Consider the following 15,966-nt stretch of genomic DNA (forward strand, 5'->3'; position numbering starts at 1 on the left):
CCCTTTTTGGCCATGTAAAGGCAGCATGCTGTCTACATGAAAAAATCAAGTATGGTCGGTGCTTCTAGTTTTTAGAAAAGCTTGCCCTGAAGAATTCTGCACTTTATATTAAGTCTATATGTAAATGCAGTATTACCAGAATAAAAACCCCAACCAATCCCTCCCAAAAAACCCTAAAAACCCTACTGTTGTCCCTCCCTTCTACAGCTGATAAAAAATTTGCATACAAAACACTGACATTTACTTCAACTGTTTTATTTGGATAGTTGGGTTTTCTTTTTTTATCACTCTCTTAATAGGTTAACAGGAAAAAGTCAGATGGGTCAGGGGAAAAAGAAAACCAAACCAAACCAACAAAAAAATCCAACCGCAACACCCTACCAAAATAAAGCCAATTCATACTACCTTGATTTAAATAAAAAGTTCCACTTGCTGTTTAGTTTTAAATATTTTGAAGGTCTTTGTAACAACCTCCCCAAATACTCAGATTTCTTTCTGCTTCTCTTATGGTTATACTCCTCGATGTGCCCAAAATAAACACAACCGTTGCTCTGACAACTTTAAAGCTACCGAGCACATCTTGGCCAAAATACCTGAGAACTTCCAGTGTCATGAAGAGGGAGAGCAACATAGCAATTGTTTGAGGAACACAAGTGGGCACTTAAGGCTCTTGTCTTTAGTCTAGGAAACCACAGGACAGGCAACTTTCACATGCAATCAAACCAGTGTACTTGTATAGGTTCCTGGCAAGTACAGCAGGGGCAATGTTTTAATTGACACGAACAAGTTTGCACAGCAAATGCTGATGATACAAAGGTTTTGTGTTTTTATGGGCCATTAGAGGGTTGCTGCCAGCCCTTGGAAATTATCACTTCTGTAATTTGAAGCATGTATATATCACAAGTCAAAGCAGGGAAAAATAAAGCAATGAAAAACCACTGCACTTATAGGGGAATGGAGTCCCTAGTGCATTCCCCAAAAGCCACTGGGCTAAGATTTACAATTTGTGTCTTACTCATCTAAGAGAAGACTCTTCTCACTTCCTTTCACTGCTGGAGTTGGTTTTCAATTAGTGAGCCAGGATTACCTTGGCAGAATCAACAAGCAAGACCTCATTTGTCCAAATCCCAATACTGCAGTTCATTACTGGAAAGCCTGGCAGTTTTTAAAGCTTCCTGTTTTTTTGGAGCTCATAGATGGTCCAGGACTGGTATGAGCCCCAATACAGCAAATTTAAGCCTAATGGCAACAGAGGCACTTGTAAGTATCTTCCACAGATTCTTCAGAAATAACCCACATATATCCATGACCTCCCTTTCATGCTGAAAAACAGGGCTCCATATCCCTCCCAATGGGATGACTACAGTGTGAAACTTGAGCCGAGTCACTCACTGCGAGCCACATCCAGAAGAGACAGCAGAAACCATCAGCTTTCCACAGACCTTATGTACCCTGAATTAGTGTGAGCTTGAAGTCAGGACAGGATAAATAACGAAACACAGCCTCATAGCTACTACTCTATCTGCTCTCATTTGATTGGGATGACTCCGGTACAAAAGAGAAGAGACGGTGATGTGAAGTGGAAATACTGAATACAGCTGTTGTCTACCCTACAAACTGCCATAATGTTTTCCAAGATTCTCTCCAATCAGTATGGCAATGTAACAAAAAGAGGCATATATGGACAAGGCAGCAGAGAAGCTGGTCTGGGAGAGAAAAAAACCGAACTCCTAATAGTCTGAATATTCTGAAAACACATTCATATTCCTCACTTCCAAAGGAAAGTTAATAGAACTAGCAAATGTTCACACTTCATTCCTTTGAAAATAAATGTATACCTCCTCCACAACATATCATGCAGGCCTAATAAAAAAATGAAAATTTTTCAAACCAAGTGTTTTCACACTGTCTTGATTTTCTTTTATGCACACACCTGCCTGATGCACGTGTGCTTTCTGTCCAGAACACTACTGAAGTTTTGTGTTGTTGCTCAAGAACTTCCTTTCAGATTCTGAGGTAAAAAAAAATCCTAGCAGTCCCCCCACAATAACATAACTAAACATGAACAATGCTCTGAAACTTGCAAATGCAAACAAAACTCTCAAGTCAGACAAGATGACCCTTCCCACACTATGGAGGGCACAAAATAGAAAAATCAATATTCCCTTTAGGCTGCTCCTTGGTTTCTGTAGATTGAAATACAATGAGGGCAACTGCAAAATTCTCACATTGCAAACATGCTTTACAAACTAACTGCTCATTTTTGTTTGGAGATGTAAATTTTAACACCATAAATTATGGGTTGGAAGGACTACAAGGAAAGAACTGCTTGTACACTGAATCTGTGGCTTCAGGGGAGGAAGTTTGTTGGTTTGTTTTTTTTTTAATGTCATGAAACTTCCAGCTGTTGTATAAACCACACATTTACATGTATGGCTTTGGTAGTTAGCAGGACAGGATGCCTGATACCTATTACTCCAAGCAGCTCTGTTAGCTCCCTGGAAGACAATAAGCCTTCTAGTTACAAAAAAAATTTTTCCTAATTGGAATGCTTTCCCAGCTGGATACCTCAAGGAGTATGCATGACTCTGAAAAATTAAAAAATAAAATATTCAGCTAAGTCACCTACATGGATCAACTTTGACAACCTAAATGAAACTGCAGACCAAGGAAGTATAAAGTAACTTCACAAAGTTGCACACAAGCAGACACCTTAGCACCTAAAGCATATCCCACTTGTCTGTGGAGGCAGCAGCACCACTTGCTTAGTGGGTACCAGGACTCCAGCCTGCCATGAGGACTTTGCTTCCCTCTCAGCCACTAGCCTGGTGCAGGATGCTAGCCAAGTCTGCATCTTCTTAACATCCCAGGTCACTCAGGCACATAAAGGAAATTCCTACACTAATTAATATAACAAGTGCAGAAGTTCAGGAGCAGAGATTAATAGATCTGTCTGCTTTCTCCTGTGAGAATCCTACACTTCAAAAGAACCCCAAAACATTTTCAATAAGACTGCACTCCATCCCCAGAGGCTCATCACATTCAGGCACACACAACAAAGGCTTCTCTGCACTTGCTGAGCACCTCACAAAAATTAGCATGACCCATTCTCCAAGATGCAGTGGTTTCCAAGCCTTTCATCTGCAGGCCTCAGAAGATTTTCCAGCAGACATGCAACTACTGGCTAGAGTGGTTAGGGTAGTAGATCCTAGCTTTATTTCCCCCATCCCTCAAAGCAGTCAAAAGGCCACAAAGTAAGAAGCTGATTAACCCTGCATTTCTTGCAGTCTATTTTCACCCAAGCTAAGCAACATCCCTGAAGAAGACGAAAATTTTAAAAATGACAAAAATTTTCCTCTGAAAACCAGAGATTGTGTTTAATCCCACTAAAATACCAATCAAATGCAAACAAAATCTTCTACCAGCATGAGCTGTGCCTCTTTAGTCCAGAAAAGAGAAGATGACTGAGAGGGGATCTCCTTAAAGCATATAAATACCTCAAAGGTGCCAAGAGGATGGTGCCAGACTCTTTTCCATGGTGCCCTGGAAGGACACCACTGACAGGACGAGGAGCAATGGCAATAAACTAAAGCACAAGAAGTGGCAGAGCACAGGAACAGGCTGCCCACAAACAGTGTGGAGTCTCCTTGTCTGGAGACATTCAAAACCCACTCGGATACGTTCCTGTGTTGATCTGCTCTAGGTGACCTGCCTTGGGATGGGGGGTAGACTAGATGATCTCCAGAGATGCCTTCCAACCCTAGCAATTCTGTGATTCTATGGCAGAAAATTTGTCAGTTTCCTCTTCAGCAGAGGAATTTCTTTCTAATTGTAATATTAAAGGAAAAAAAAAAAAGTCATTAAAACTCGAGCCAAAATTGCTGTTGTTCATGAAGTAATATCCAAAGCATTTCTTCTTCTTCTGCTTTCACTTGAATTTTCACTGACTTTTTACATCACAAACACAGAATAACATTATCTGGAAGTGACTTTGTTCTCCTGGTCCTATTTATTTCCCCAACAAAACAGGGACAAATTGACTTGGGCTGCTCAGAGGCTTGTCCAGCTAAGTCTGAATATCTGCAAGGACATCCCAACCTCCCTGGGTTGACTCTCCCAACATCTGACTCCCCCATTGAAATTTTTTTCCTGGTATCTCATTGGAATTTCCCTTGTTGCAACTTGTGTTTGCTGTCTCTTGTCTTACTGCCTCTCCATTCTCTCTCACTAGTTAACTGAAGATGCGCAATAGTTTTCCCATAAGGAAAAGCAACACACACACACACGGCTGTATTCACAAAATGTTCATAAAATACAGACACATAGAAAAGGATCTGCAGCTTATTTTTCTGAAATACATGAACTGTATATTTGTTTGTAACCTAACATTGTCTCTTACGGCTTGTACTTGTACCACCAAAGAGTTACCTTTGCAGGCAAGTGAAGCAAAGCAGCTAATGCAGTAAAAACCTACACCATTAATTATTCTGTGGTAATCCTCCTATACTGAGAAACACTTGGTTTTTGTTCCGTATTTCCTATCATAGAATCACAGAATGGAACTTTAAGGTCTTTACGGTCTCTTCCAATCTAAGCCAATCTCCCCGCAATGGGCAGGGAACACCTTCCATTAGACCAGGTTGATCAGAACCCCATCTTGCCTGGCCTTGAACAACAATACCAAGGATAGGGCATCCACAGCTTCTCTGGGCAGCCTGTTCTGGTACCTCACCACTCTCATGGTGAAGAATTTCTTCCTAACAGCTAAATGACATCTGCCCTCTTTCAGTTTAAAGTCATTCCCCCTCGTCCTACCACAACCCGAATTAGTCCTGCCAGTCTCAGACACTTACTCGACCCCACGATAAACTCTTTTTCACACAACTTCTCTGCTGAGCAGAGAAGCAACACTTGGCGATGTGGACACTGGCTACAAAATAAAAACACGTGAAAACTTGTGGCCAGCATGAGGATGAGAACTACAGGCCACAGCTTGGGGCTTACATCCACTCCACCGGGGCACCTCCTTCAGGGTAACGCAAGCAACCAGGCTGGCAAAGCACCAGAGTGAGCTCGAGTGTTTGAGCGCTACTGCACTGACCCTACTAAGCACACCCTTCTCTCCAGACTCCAGCCTCCTGCACGAGGATGGATGCTTGGTTCACGGAGTGCATCTGGGGTTTCTGGTTTGGTCATTTGTGGTTTTTTGGGTTTAACAACGGCATCTTCTGCTGTGGGCCATCCGTACCGCGCTGCTCCGCTCCGGGCACACCACTGGGCGGGGAGGCGCTGACAGCTCAGGGCGGCTGCGCCCGAGCTCCCCCGGAGCGCGACCCCCGGGGCAGCGAGCGCTGCCGCCCGCTCCGCTCCTCCTCGGACGGACCGGCGGCCAGAGGAGCCGGCACACCGCGCTTTGCTACCGTCACCGGGCACACGAACAGCCACCCTCGGGCGCAGAGGGGTCTCGGGGCTGAGAAAGTCTCGAAGGGACTCCGCTTTCGGCATCATGAACTTGTGGCGGGGCGCGCCCCCACACTCGGCTCTCGGGGCGCCGCCGGCCGGTCCCACTCCGGTGTCAGCGCTCAGGGCGCCGCGTCTCTCCTGCCCACCCCGCCCGGCACCCCGGCCTCCGGCCGCCCCAGCCCCGCGGCCGTGTCCCCGGTGCGGGGGGAGGCCCCAGCCCAGCCGCCACGGGGGGTGAGGGAGAGCCGCAACAAGTCCCCGCCGCCGCCGGCCGCCCTTACCCAGACAGTGCCGCAGGGCCAGCAAAAAGTGCGGGGGGCCCCCGTTGAGCTGGTAGAAGAGAGAGCCCAAACAGAAGAGCAGCAGGGTGGCCATGCAGAAGACGTAGTCGCGCAGCGAGAGGAAGGGCAGCAGCGAGAGGGGCCGCCGCCTCATCAAGCCCCCGCCCTGGCCCGGGCCCTCTCCCGCGGCTGCCGGGGGCCGGGGCGCCGGGCATTCCCCGCCGCTGTGCTGCTGCTTCTTCTTCATCCTCCCCTTCGCCGCCGCCGGCTCAAGCAGCCCGCCGGGGGAAGCGCATCCTCCATCCGCCTGCCCTGTCCGCGGCCGGGAAAGTTCCCGGGAGCTCAGGGGATCCGTCCCGTCCCCATCGCCGGCTGCCCCCGGCTCAGCGGCAGGCGAGAGTCCCCAGCGCTCCTGAGGCGGCAGCGGCGGCTGCTGCTGCTGCTACGGAGCGCCGCTAAGGGGAGGGGAAGGAGGTGGTCACCATCCCGCTCCCTGGGGCTCCTCTTCTTTTTTTCCTCCTCCTCCTCCTCCTCCGCCGCCGCTCTCGATCCCTCTCTCCGCTCGGCCTCTCGCCCCGGTGTCAAGTTACAGCCAGCGCTCTGCCGCCGGCCGCCTGCAACTCGCGGCCGACTTATTCGCGCCGCCCGGCCCCGCCGCCCCTCGCCCGGCCCGGCCCCGGGCCCGCCCCCCCCGGCCTCCGGGCCCGCCATGCGCCCGCCGCCTCCGCGCCAGCGACCCCTGCGGGCGCCGCCGCCGCCCGGGCCCGCCGGCACAGCGCACCTGCCCCGGCCCGGCGGGCTCCACATCGCGGCTGCGGAGCAGAGTCTGAGGCGGGGTTAAGGTCCGCTGCTGTTATAGTCGTGTAACATGGTTCGTGGGGAGCGAATGGCACCGCTCTTCTCCTTGCAGCTTTGCTGGGGTGGTTAAAGCAGAGCTGCTGTCTACTGGGGACGAGGCTTTAGAGAAGTACAGAAACTACAAAGTTAAAATTGCACACACAACCTTAATTTGACCTTTTGTACGTGTGGCTCATATGAGTCTCTAATTACTCGATCATGTTATTTTTCCTAGACAGCCACTTCCAACCATGTGACTGGTGGGTGAATGGCATTCGTTCAGTTGCTGAGCTGTGTAATAGCTTCATCCTCTTTATACAACATACGTCCCCAATGTGTTCTGATGGCTTATTTGGAGCTATTCTTGTTCTTGGGCATTTTCTGATGTAGAAATAGATTTCATTCCCCCGTGTGCCTGCATTTTCAGTGCAGCAGTGGAGGGAGGAAAGCTTGGGGTGGTAATGTTAGTTTACCATTTTGTTTTATGGACCTGGTTGGAATTGGGGATTTTACCAAGATCCTGCTCATGGCATCATATGAGACTCTTCATTTCTAAGAAACATAAAAATTCTATTTGCTAGTGGTTTTGAAGAAAAATTGGAAATCAGAAGCCAAGTGTTACTCACCATGTAAGAAATTAAAAAGCAATCACACTTTTCCTTTTAAGGCTTAAAAAAAATTATTCCTGTTTAGGGGACCTGACTTGTAATCTTTTCACACTTGCAGCTGGAAATTTTGCTCACAAGACTGCATTCAGATGTTTTTGCCACTTGCCCTGAAAGGCTTGGGTAACTGCTGCCTGTGCTACTGGCTTTGATTTTTTTTGTTGACAACCAGCAGCAAAGGGTGAAATATGGAAATTAATCTTGCTGGTGTGGATAAGAGGACAGAGTCTAAAATAAAGAACCATTCCTATTGCATTCCTTGATAAATAAATACTCATATATTGCCTGAAAAAACAGACCTTCTTAGTCTGGAGAGGAATCTCCTGGTTTTAGTTACACAGTTCTGCAACATCGATGCACAGATGCTCCACAGTCTTACACAAAACCTGTAACACAGGCAAAGTGAGGTATGACATGTCATTTCTGAAAAAGATAAAGTAACAGAATACAAAAAAGAAGCCCACTTTCTGCTAAACCTTTAGGTTCACTTAAAACAGAAACAGCCAGCACCTTTTAGCAGATAAAGTCATAACTAATTGCATGGTTAAACTACGACTTCTTAATTCTCATTAATATTTCTTTGAGACACTTAGGAAGTACTGGGGGCTCACTTACCATGCTCTGCTGCCATGAATGTTGTAATGTTTTATATTCTTTTGAATACTTCAGTATCTACTCTCTTGTTTGGGTGACGACACTGCAGATTTGGTTAGTAGTGTTAGTTGCTGTTGCAGATGAGAAACAGGCTCTTACACTGAATGTCTGAGAAAAATGGATGCTTTAATGAGAAGACAGACAACACCTGTAAGGTGAATCAATAAATCTTTATTTTCCTGGTTGCAAAGAATGTCTTTGATCTCTAGGCAGAGATTAAAAAAAAAAAAAAAAAAAAAAAGGATGGAATAAGACCAATCAATGGAGCAAAATTTAAGTGGAAAGGCTGCATTGTGGAGAGTTCTTGCCATATTTCTAAGCATCAACAGATAAAAAAAATCTCTCTGGAGGAAGAAGAAATATAAATCTTTGTTGTTGAAACATGCTTAAACATGTAAATTAGCTGTAAAATTATTTACTTTCATGTATGTGAACTATCACATGTACTATTACAATTCCCAGCTAGGGCAATGTGCATAAAAAATAAATACAATTTACTTTGTGCTATAGCTTGATACAATACAACTGTTTTCCTATTTTTATTTTTTCCCCTATTACTCATCTGCGTTAACAAAAACAGTATGATTCTGCATGCACAACGTAAAGCAGTTTTTATATATATATATATATATATACTTAAATTATTACATTCTGTTCACACAAAAACCCCCAAAGAATTCAAAACACAAGCCCCACATGAAAGGAATATTATGGTTTAAAAGCCAAGTATTGTCACTTTAGGATAGGCCAGACAAACCTGTTTTGACTTGTAGAGGGTATGACTTACAATTTAGCCTTTAGTTGTATAATGATACTGTTTTACTCAGAGGACCACTGCCTTGTCGAGTGCATGGGACAGACACTGTGCAGCCTTTTGGTTTACATTTAGTCTCTTTGTTCAGCATATGTCCTCAGGCTTTTTTTGAAGCTGTTTAATCCTGCTTGTAATGTGGAATTTTTGACATTGTAGTAGGTTTTTCTACAGCATTCATTGTTACAGTACCTTGAGCATATAACAAATGCTTATGAATTAATTCATGAGATGTAGGGAACATCAACATTTTACTTATTGAGAAATGAGACAAAGAGATTAAGGTTAAACATGCCTATTAATTTTGGTTGGCAGCCTTGAGATGACTGGGGTTTGCCTTGGTGAAATAGTTAACGTGATGCAGTGCTTTGTACATTTGAAGCATAGCTCCCTTTGACTTCAGATGCAGCTGTGAATGCTAACTACCTCTACAAATCAGACCTCAGGCTCTCAAACCTAACACCAAGCGCCAAAAGAGCACTCGGTGGCCACCTGTAACTCAAGTAATGCATCTGACATCATGTAGACATGCTCTGGTGCTAGCAGACACAAAATCATTCATTTTCAGAGTTGTATTCACTGCAGCAGTCCTCATCCTCTGCTTGCCCTGACCTTGTGTCACTATTTTTCCTCCTCTTCTAGATCTAGTCTCAGCTCCAAGATCTTTGTCCAAAACTGTTTTCTTCCATGACCTCATCCAGAGTAGGTCCAGCTTTTGCCTAGACTGAATCCCCCTCCTGGCTGCAATAGTTCCAGCAAGGAGGACATAGTGAGCACAGAGGCACTTTCCCCAGGGCTAGAAGAGGATGCTTCTCTGTATGAAGGAACAGAGAGCATAGCTGCCAAAAATTTCCAAGCGAGTCCACATTTGTACTGTGCTAGATATTCCTGTACTGAATCATAATTTCAAATGCATGGATTCAGAAACAAGTCCAACAAGTGAGATAAAGAGTGCAAGGAGGTTGAGTCTCTGGCAATTCTTTGCGGAGAGACTCATTTGGCCAGATCAGGATGGGTTACCTACCAGCTGGTCAGATCTGCTAGGCAAAACATGTTTTTCTTATTCCTAGGAACATCTGAATACCTTTTTTTAATTATTATTTTCTAAGTAAATTCTTGAAATAAATTCTCATTGAGCAAAATTTCTCAGCTGTTATATTTCAGAGTTGACAGTTTGCAAAGGTATAAATAACTAGAAAGGAATAAGACACAGACTGGGCCCTAGTTTTCACAAGACAGTAAGGATAGAAGAAATCTAGATATAAGGTTTTACTGAGTAAAGATTCACTGTTATAACAGAATGACATAATGTAATGTGATCTGGGAAGCACCCATGAAAGATTTCAGATTTCAATTCCTCCAGCACTCTGCAATTCAGAAAGGGTTCAGAGTATAACAGAGTCATTGATGGCAAGTATGTAAGCTTTCTTTTGCTTTATTCAGCAACAGCTGATACTTTGATGAAGATGAAATGAGAGTGCACCATAGCCTTTAATTTCATATATATAGAATTCTTTCAAGTTTCATCTGCCTTAGCTGCACTGAAATTGCAGCTCTCTGCTGGTGGTATTATTTTCTGTCCTTTGTGGAAGGTTCAGGAACATATATGCCTGTGAAAAATATGATAGTAAATATCTGAAGGCAAGGAAATGAGCTTGTGTGCCAGATGGATGCAACTTAGTGACACTGATGGAGCAGGTTCTCTGCAGAAGAGAAATTTATAATTTGTAATTGAAATGGTACTGGAATTACCTTAGCCTGTTCTATCTATGTCACTTGGAGTATGATGGATTTATCATGAGGAATTTATTAATTTTAATTAATGTATTAATCCCTCAGCATGGCTGGCTATCTCCAGCAGAGTGCTTCTTACAAGGCCATATTAAGTCCTGATACTATTGTTTTTACTTGTTTGGTTAATTTTCTCAGAAAATGGGTAACAAGAAAATTCAGCCAGATTGCTTTCCTTTTTAATCAAGCATGCATATCATTCAGAAGGGGCAATCAAAGCTAGAAGTAAAAGAGGATGTTGTATAATATACAGTCTTGATGATCAATCCTTTCCTGTCATCAATATCCACTTAGAACACCACAACTGTGTTCCCTTTTTGTCCTCTTTGTATTGGTTTTTGAATAGCAGTCTATTTCCTGCATTTATCTGCAGAAACTACTAATAGAAAGGCAGAAGTTTCAATCTGTAAACATGACTTTTCACACAGCAGACCCATTATAAGCTAGATTTATTTAGAAAGTTAGCATAGTTATCATATGATAGACTGGACAGATTTAGACATGTAAAGATGGAGACAGTCACATGGGGAAAACATTGTACTGGTGCTAATTAGGCCCCAACTAAAGTAGATAATAAAGCAGAAATGTCTAAATCCAGGAAATACAAAATATGTTAGAACCTCCAAAATAGTTGGTGCATGCATGCAACGCCATGCAGTGTTACAGCACTGCAACACCAGAGAGCAGCAGTGACAGGTTAGCACCGGGCTCTCAGCACGACTAGCCAGAGTGGGCAGGGAGCCGTCCTGGCACTGATTTACCTCAGCCAATTTGTGAGACATTTTACAGCTTCCCCTAGAGCTCCACATTCTGCAACACAGCAAAAAGCTTCAGGGAGAAGTAAGCTCATACACCAAGAGGTGTGTTGGTGTTGGAGCTGCGATCACTGTGGGAAGATAAAGCAGCTACCTAGTTTAGTCTGTATGGAACCCAAATCCAGATGTCTAAAATTACTCCTAAGATTAATATTCTAAGTCTTAATATTATCCTAAGAGTAGTACCACCACTGTAGTCTTATAAAATAAGGCAGGCCTGAAAACAAGGTCTGTCTTTCTCACAGGTGAGGGTTCCAACCAGTGTGAGATGACCCTCCAACTTCTTTGGTTTTAGGGTTTTGGGGTTAGGAGCAGGGAGTGTAAGGAGAAGGAAAGTGAAAAGCCAAAGTGAAGTTCAAAAAAGAAGTGGGACGCAAGTTCACATGGGGGGCTGGAAAAGAGTGGTTCAAAGACAAAGATCCTACACTTAGTGTGGTGTGCATGGCGGAGGGGTGATTTGTACTTAGAAAGGAGAAGAAGGAAATTCTTGCCTAGTGTGGGGTGGGAAAACGGCAGCTGATATGCCTTTAGTGCTTAGCAGTCTCAGACTCTAGACAGGATTTTTAAAGGCAGCTGTCTGAACAACAGGGGGTAAATTCCTCAGGCAGCTTGGCCCTCTGTTTTTTCAGCTCATCTCAGACCTTATATATGAAAAAAGTCACAAGCTGAATGTTATTTTACTTAATTATTCATAGACAGATTGTAATCAAGTATTTCGGAAAAACCGTTTGTTCACATATCAAGAAGTCATCTAATGTCAAGCTCTGTAGCACGGATCCCTCGCTTGGTAAAGCGGTATTAACCAAAAATAGAGTTATGCGTTGGCTGCTTTTGTATAATATGCCGCAGGGATGTCGTTATATATGTCACATCAAATTTTGGAAAAAACGGTGAACAAAAAAGGACTGACACAGAAGATGAAGTTTATTGTAAAGCCTGTGAGTCAGGCTAATTCATCTTCTAACCTCTTACGAGAGTGGTGGCCATTCAGCATGAGTGTTACATGAAGCTGCCTGTGCTCCTCCCTTGGCTGTCCATGTCCTGCTGTTCCCAACCCCAAACCAGAAGCGCATCATATTTCAGTGGATACAAGCTTCCCTCCTGAGCCACAGCAGAGGGGCTGTCCTTCAGAACTGTTTGCATTTGCTGCACAGGTAACTTGGCCTTCCAGGCACTCAGGCAAGCTTTTGACTTCAGAGTGGTGATGTGTGGCTGAGAAATGGAAGGTCAAAACTTAAAAACAGCAAGCCAACAGATTAACATACCAGTTGCACACCAATATCTGATAATTTCCTCCCCTCACATGAGGGACTGGTAAACAGTGGAGCACCAAAGGTGAAAACACTGTCCTGTACACAAGTATGCACACGCGTATGTGAGGTACCTATAGGTGCACAGTGCTGACTTAGACTGGTTCAGGCAGCTCATTGCGGCAGCTCAGAGATTTATTTTTCTCACTTGGTTTTTTGACTCGTTTCCCTGATGGTTACAAACAGAATCTTGGGTTCCCATCCCTTCCTTGACACACACATATATAAACCTGAAAGTTTTGAAGTTGTATGTAAAATTTCATTTTGATTCTGTACAGTCAGATTAGGAGTTTTATTCAGTATTAGCTTGCGGAATAATTGTGGGAAATATGGAATTTTTTTTTTTTTAATTCAGTAAGAATAGCTCTCACTTAAGTAATTAATTCTTGCTACTCTTGCAGTTTCATGGTGTTGTTAAAATGTGAAATATGCAAAGCAGAAAGTAGATCTGCATATCATAAAGTATTTCCACGTTTAAATTAGATTCTTTGGCAACAGTACTTCTGGAATGTGGTATGCATTTCTTTTGAAACTATACAAAGTACATCTGGAAGATAATGCTTATGAAAATGCCTGTTGAAAATGTATACTATATAAATCAAATATTTAGGACCTCTAAATAGAGCAATAAAATCTATAAAATTAATATAAAAAGATACAGTGCAATTAACATAGTCATGAATGTTTACACAGAAGTAGCAGCCAAGCATTTGCAAGAGGAGAAAGACAGTAATGAATTTATAATGAATAAAGGCAAATAAATCAAAGTCTCCTTGGTCAATTTATTGAAGTCCTGTTCAACATTGGGACTTCCTCTGAATAAATTTGATTTTTGTTCAGTCTTTGTCCAGAGCCACGTGACTGGAGCAAAACTACGAATTGCTTTAAGCACTCCCAGATGCTGAAGTTGTCAGTCTTAGATCATACTGCTTCCAATTCTTGTGGCAAAAGAAAGCATATATTCTAACTGGGCCTTCAGCTGAGTAATCTCCTGATTTCAGGACTTGAGTTTAAAAAAACAGAGTAACAATTATGGTCTGATTTCTGTTGCTTGCTGAAATTAAAAAAAAATTACTCTCTTGTTGCTGCTGGTATTTTGTTGGCACTACGTTTTATTTCCCTGTCTCTTGCTGCAGCAACCTTAGCAGTTTCAGTGGGACTGCACATGTGCTGCTGATTGAGCTAAGCCAGACTTCAACATCACACCTTGTAAAGGCAGCTCCTATTGCCCTAATGGGAGGCTCTTTCAAAAGATGTCACCTTTTTTTTCCTTTCTTTTTATCTCCAATTAACACAAGCAGGCTCAACCATATGTCGTTTGCATTTATTAGAACAGTACACTGTGTCTTTTGAAGATCTGCTTAAATGTTGCTTTTTCATATTCACAGCATAAATCAAAAAGACTATTTATGAACTTTATGAACTTTATGAAAAATGTTGATTTACTGTAAAAGAAAGGTCACTTTGCCTTCTCCTCAGCCTTGCCTTTTTATTTCATTGTATTTATCCATGGAAGGCAGGCTGTTTTAAGGACTGTGTGTGACAGTCCCTGCTTTCACCCTCAGATGAGTTACAGACCTCTTACATTTGTAGTCTTACGTTGGCTCAAGGATGGGAGATGACATACGTGCATCTGGGTAGGAAATCTCCCTCTGAATTGCATAATGGAAACCCCCAAATACATATGGATATTATCTGGTATATAAATCCCCCTTTCCTTCAGGACAGCTAACCAGAAAATGGTGGCAGGACAAGGCTATTGCTCCAAAATCTGCACATTGCACCAGCTGCATCTCCACTTCTCTGGATTTCAGCCTGTGCTCCTTGTGCCAAGCACAATGTGATGAAGAATTATTCTTGCTGCAATCATCTGTGTCTGATGCCAGGTCAGGAAAAAACTACAACACTGAGCTGCACGCGTATAAAATGCAAGTGCTGTGGAAGAAATTATGATACAGGATCAAAAGTGTGTTTCTCCCACTGAATTCAAAGATTTGGTTGGCTTGTTTGTCTCTATAAGAGTAAAATTTTTCCTCAAAATTGTGTTTTAATAGGTACTTTAATTGTTATTGACTTGAATATTCTATCATAAGAATCCATACATTTGTGGATCCTATAGCAGTTAGAGGATAAACTGCACCTTTTATCTTCATTTGAGCTCCCCTTCCAAGTGACAGCCTTGTACCTCTAACTGTTCTCAAGATGGAAAGCTAAAATTTTCCCACTCTGCATAACTGCATGTACTGCTCACACAAGTAACCAAAATGTCTCTCTTCTCTAACGTATAAATGTGGTCTATTTGTTCAAGCCAGGGGAAGTAGGTGTAAAGCTGAACACTGATGTCTTGAAAATTCTTCTCCTAACCAGAAACATAAATATTAGGTAGAAATAAATCATGATTAGACCAAGCTCTCAGACTAAGACAAAGAATAATGTTTGTTGTAGGGATGAAATACAATTTTAGAAAAATAGGGCAGTCAAAAATTTGGTTGGGCTTGTTTTGTTTTAAAATTCCTGATACTTTAAGCCTTATCTTCAGAACTGTAGAAATGGCTTCATTTTTAGCCTTTGGACTTACCCCAGACATGATCCCTCACAAGGACAAATGACTGTGTATTGTATATGTATCAAAGGACTGATTGTTAGACTAATGGGGGGCTGCAAGAGGTTTCTGTGGCCCCTTCATTAAACTAATGACAAACATTCATCTCCTATTACAGAAGATACATTCTCTTCCATTTCCCTTTTGCAACTCACTGTACTTTCTATTTTTTGCAAAGGCTTTTCAGATGTGTTCTCTGAATTCTTGAGGGAATATATGATGAAGACTCTTATTACCTATTAATTACTAATCAAATTTTCTAATACTAATAAGGAGCTGAAGTTCATGTAACTGCACCTCATCCTGTAATAGTTGAGACATTTCAGCTTCTCTAAGCTTGTGCACATGGGAGCCTGAATCCATTTGCATATGATTTGCTGTTGGGGCAGAGACACAACTCGTGAGAAGACAGTCCCACATATTTACTGAATCTCAACTGGACAGATGTACCTTCCACTACAATGCCTCTACTTCTCACCCCTTGGCTGTTTTAAAGGTCTCTTCTAGTGAATAGATGCAATGTAAATAAGAAACCACAGCTAGAAGGGGGTGACGATAGTAATTTTACAGAAGTTTCACAGCTGGGAAAATTTTGAAAAGCCAAAAAATGAATATAGTTTCAGAAGACTTGGGATAACATTGCTTAATGGTGGAAGTTATTAAATGAGGAATGGTGAAGGCACGTGGGTACCCCACGTGCTGTTTTTCTGCACAGCTCAAGACCTTTGTATATTAAA

The 15,966-nt window shown here is 42.8% G+C and overlaps 1 protein-coding gene across 1 annotated transcript in view; it reads right to left on the bottom strand.

Annotated features, from left to right (window-relative positions):
* Positions 1-6,339, bottom strand: part of UST (uronyl 2-sulfotransferase) — a 153,205-nt gene extending 146,866 nt beyond the window's left edge. The window contains exon 1 of the mRNA XM_005518502.3: positions 5,745-6,339. Within this exon, the coding sequence (XP_005518559.2) occupies positions 5,745-5,991 (247 nt within the window). The 5' untranslated portion in view covers positions 5,992-6,339. The remainder of the gene's footprint in view (positions 1-5,744) is intronic.
* Between the last annotated feature and the right edge of the window lie 9,627 nt (positions 6,340-15,966).

The sequence above is a fragment of the Pseudopodoces humilis genome, chromosome 3, assembly GCF_049639895.1.
Source record: "Pseudopodoces humilis isolate 2021_Gansu_Grassland_sample_001 chromosome 3, ASM4963989v1, whole genome shotgun sequence".
Classification (NCBI taxonomy): Eukaryota; Metazoa; Chordata; class Aves; order Passeriformes; family Paridae; genus Pseudopodoces; species Pseudopodoces humilis.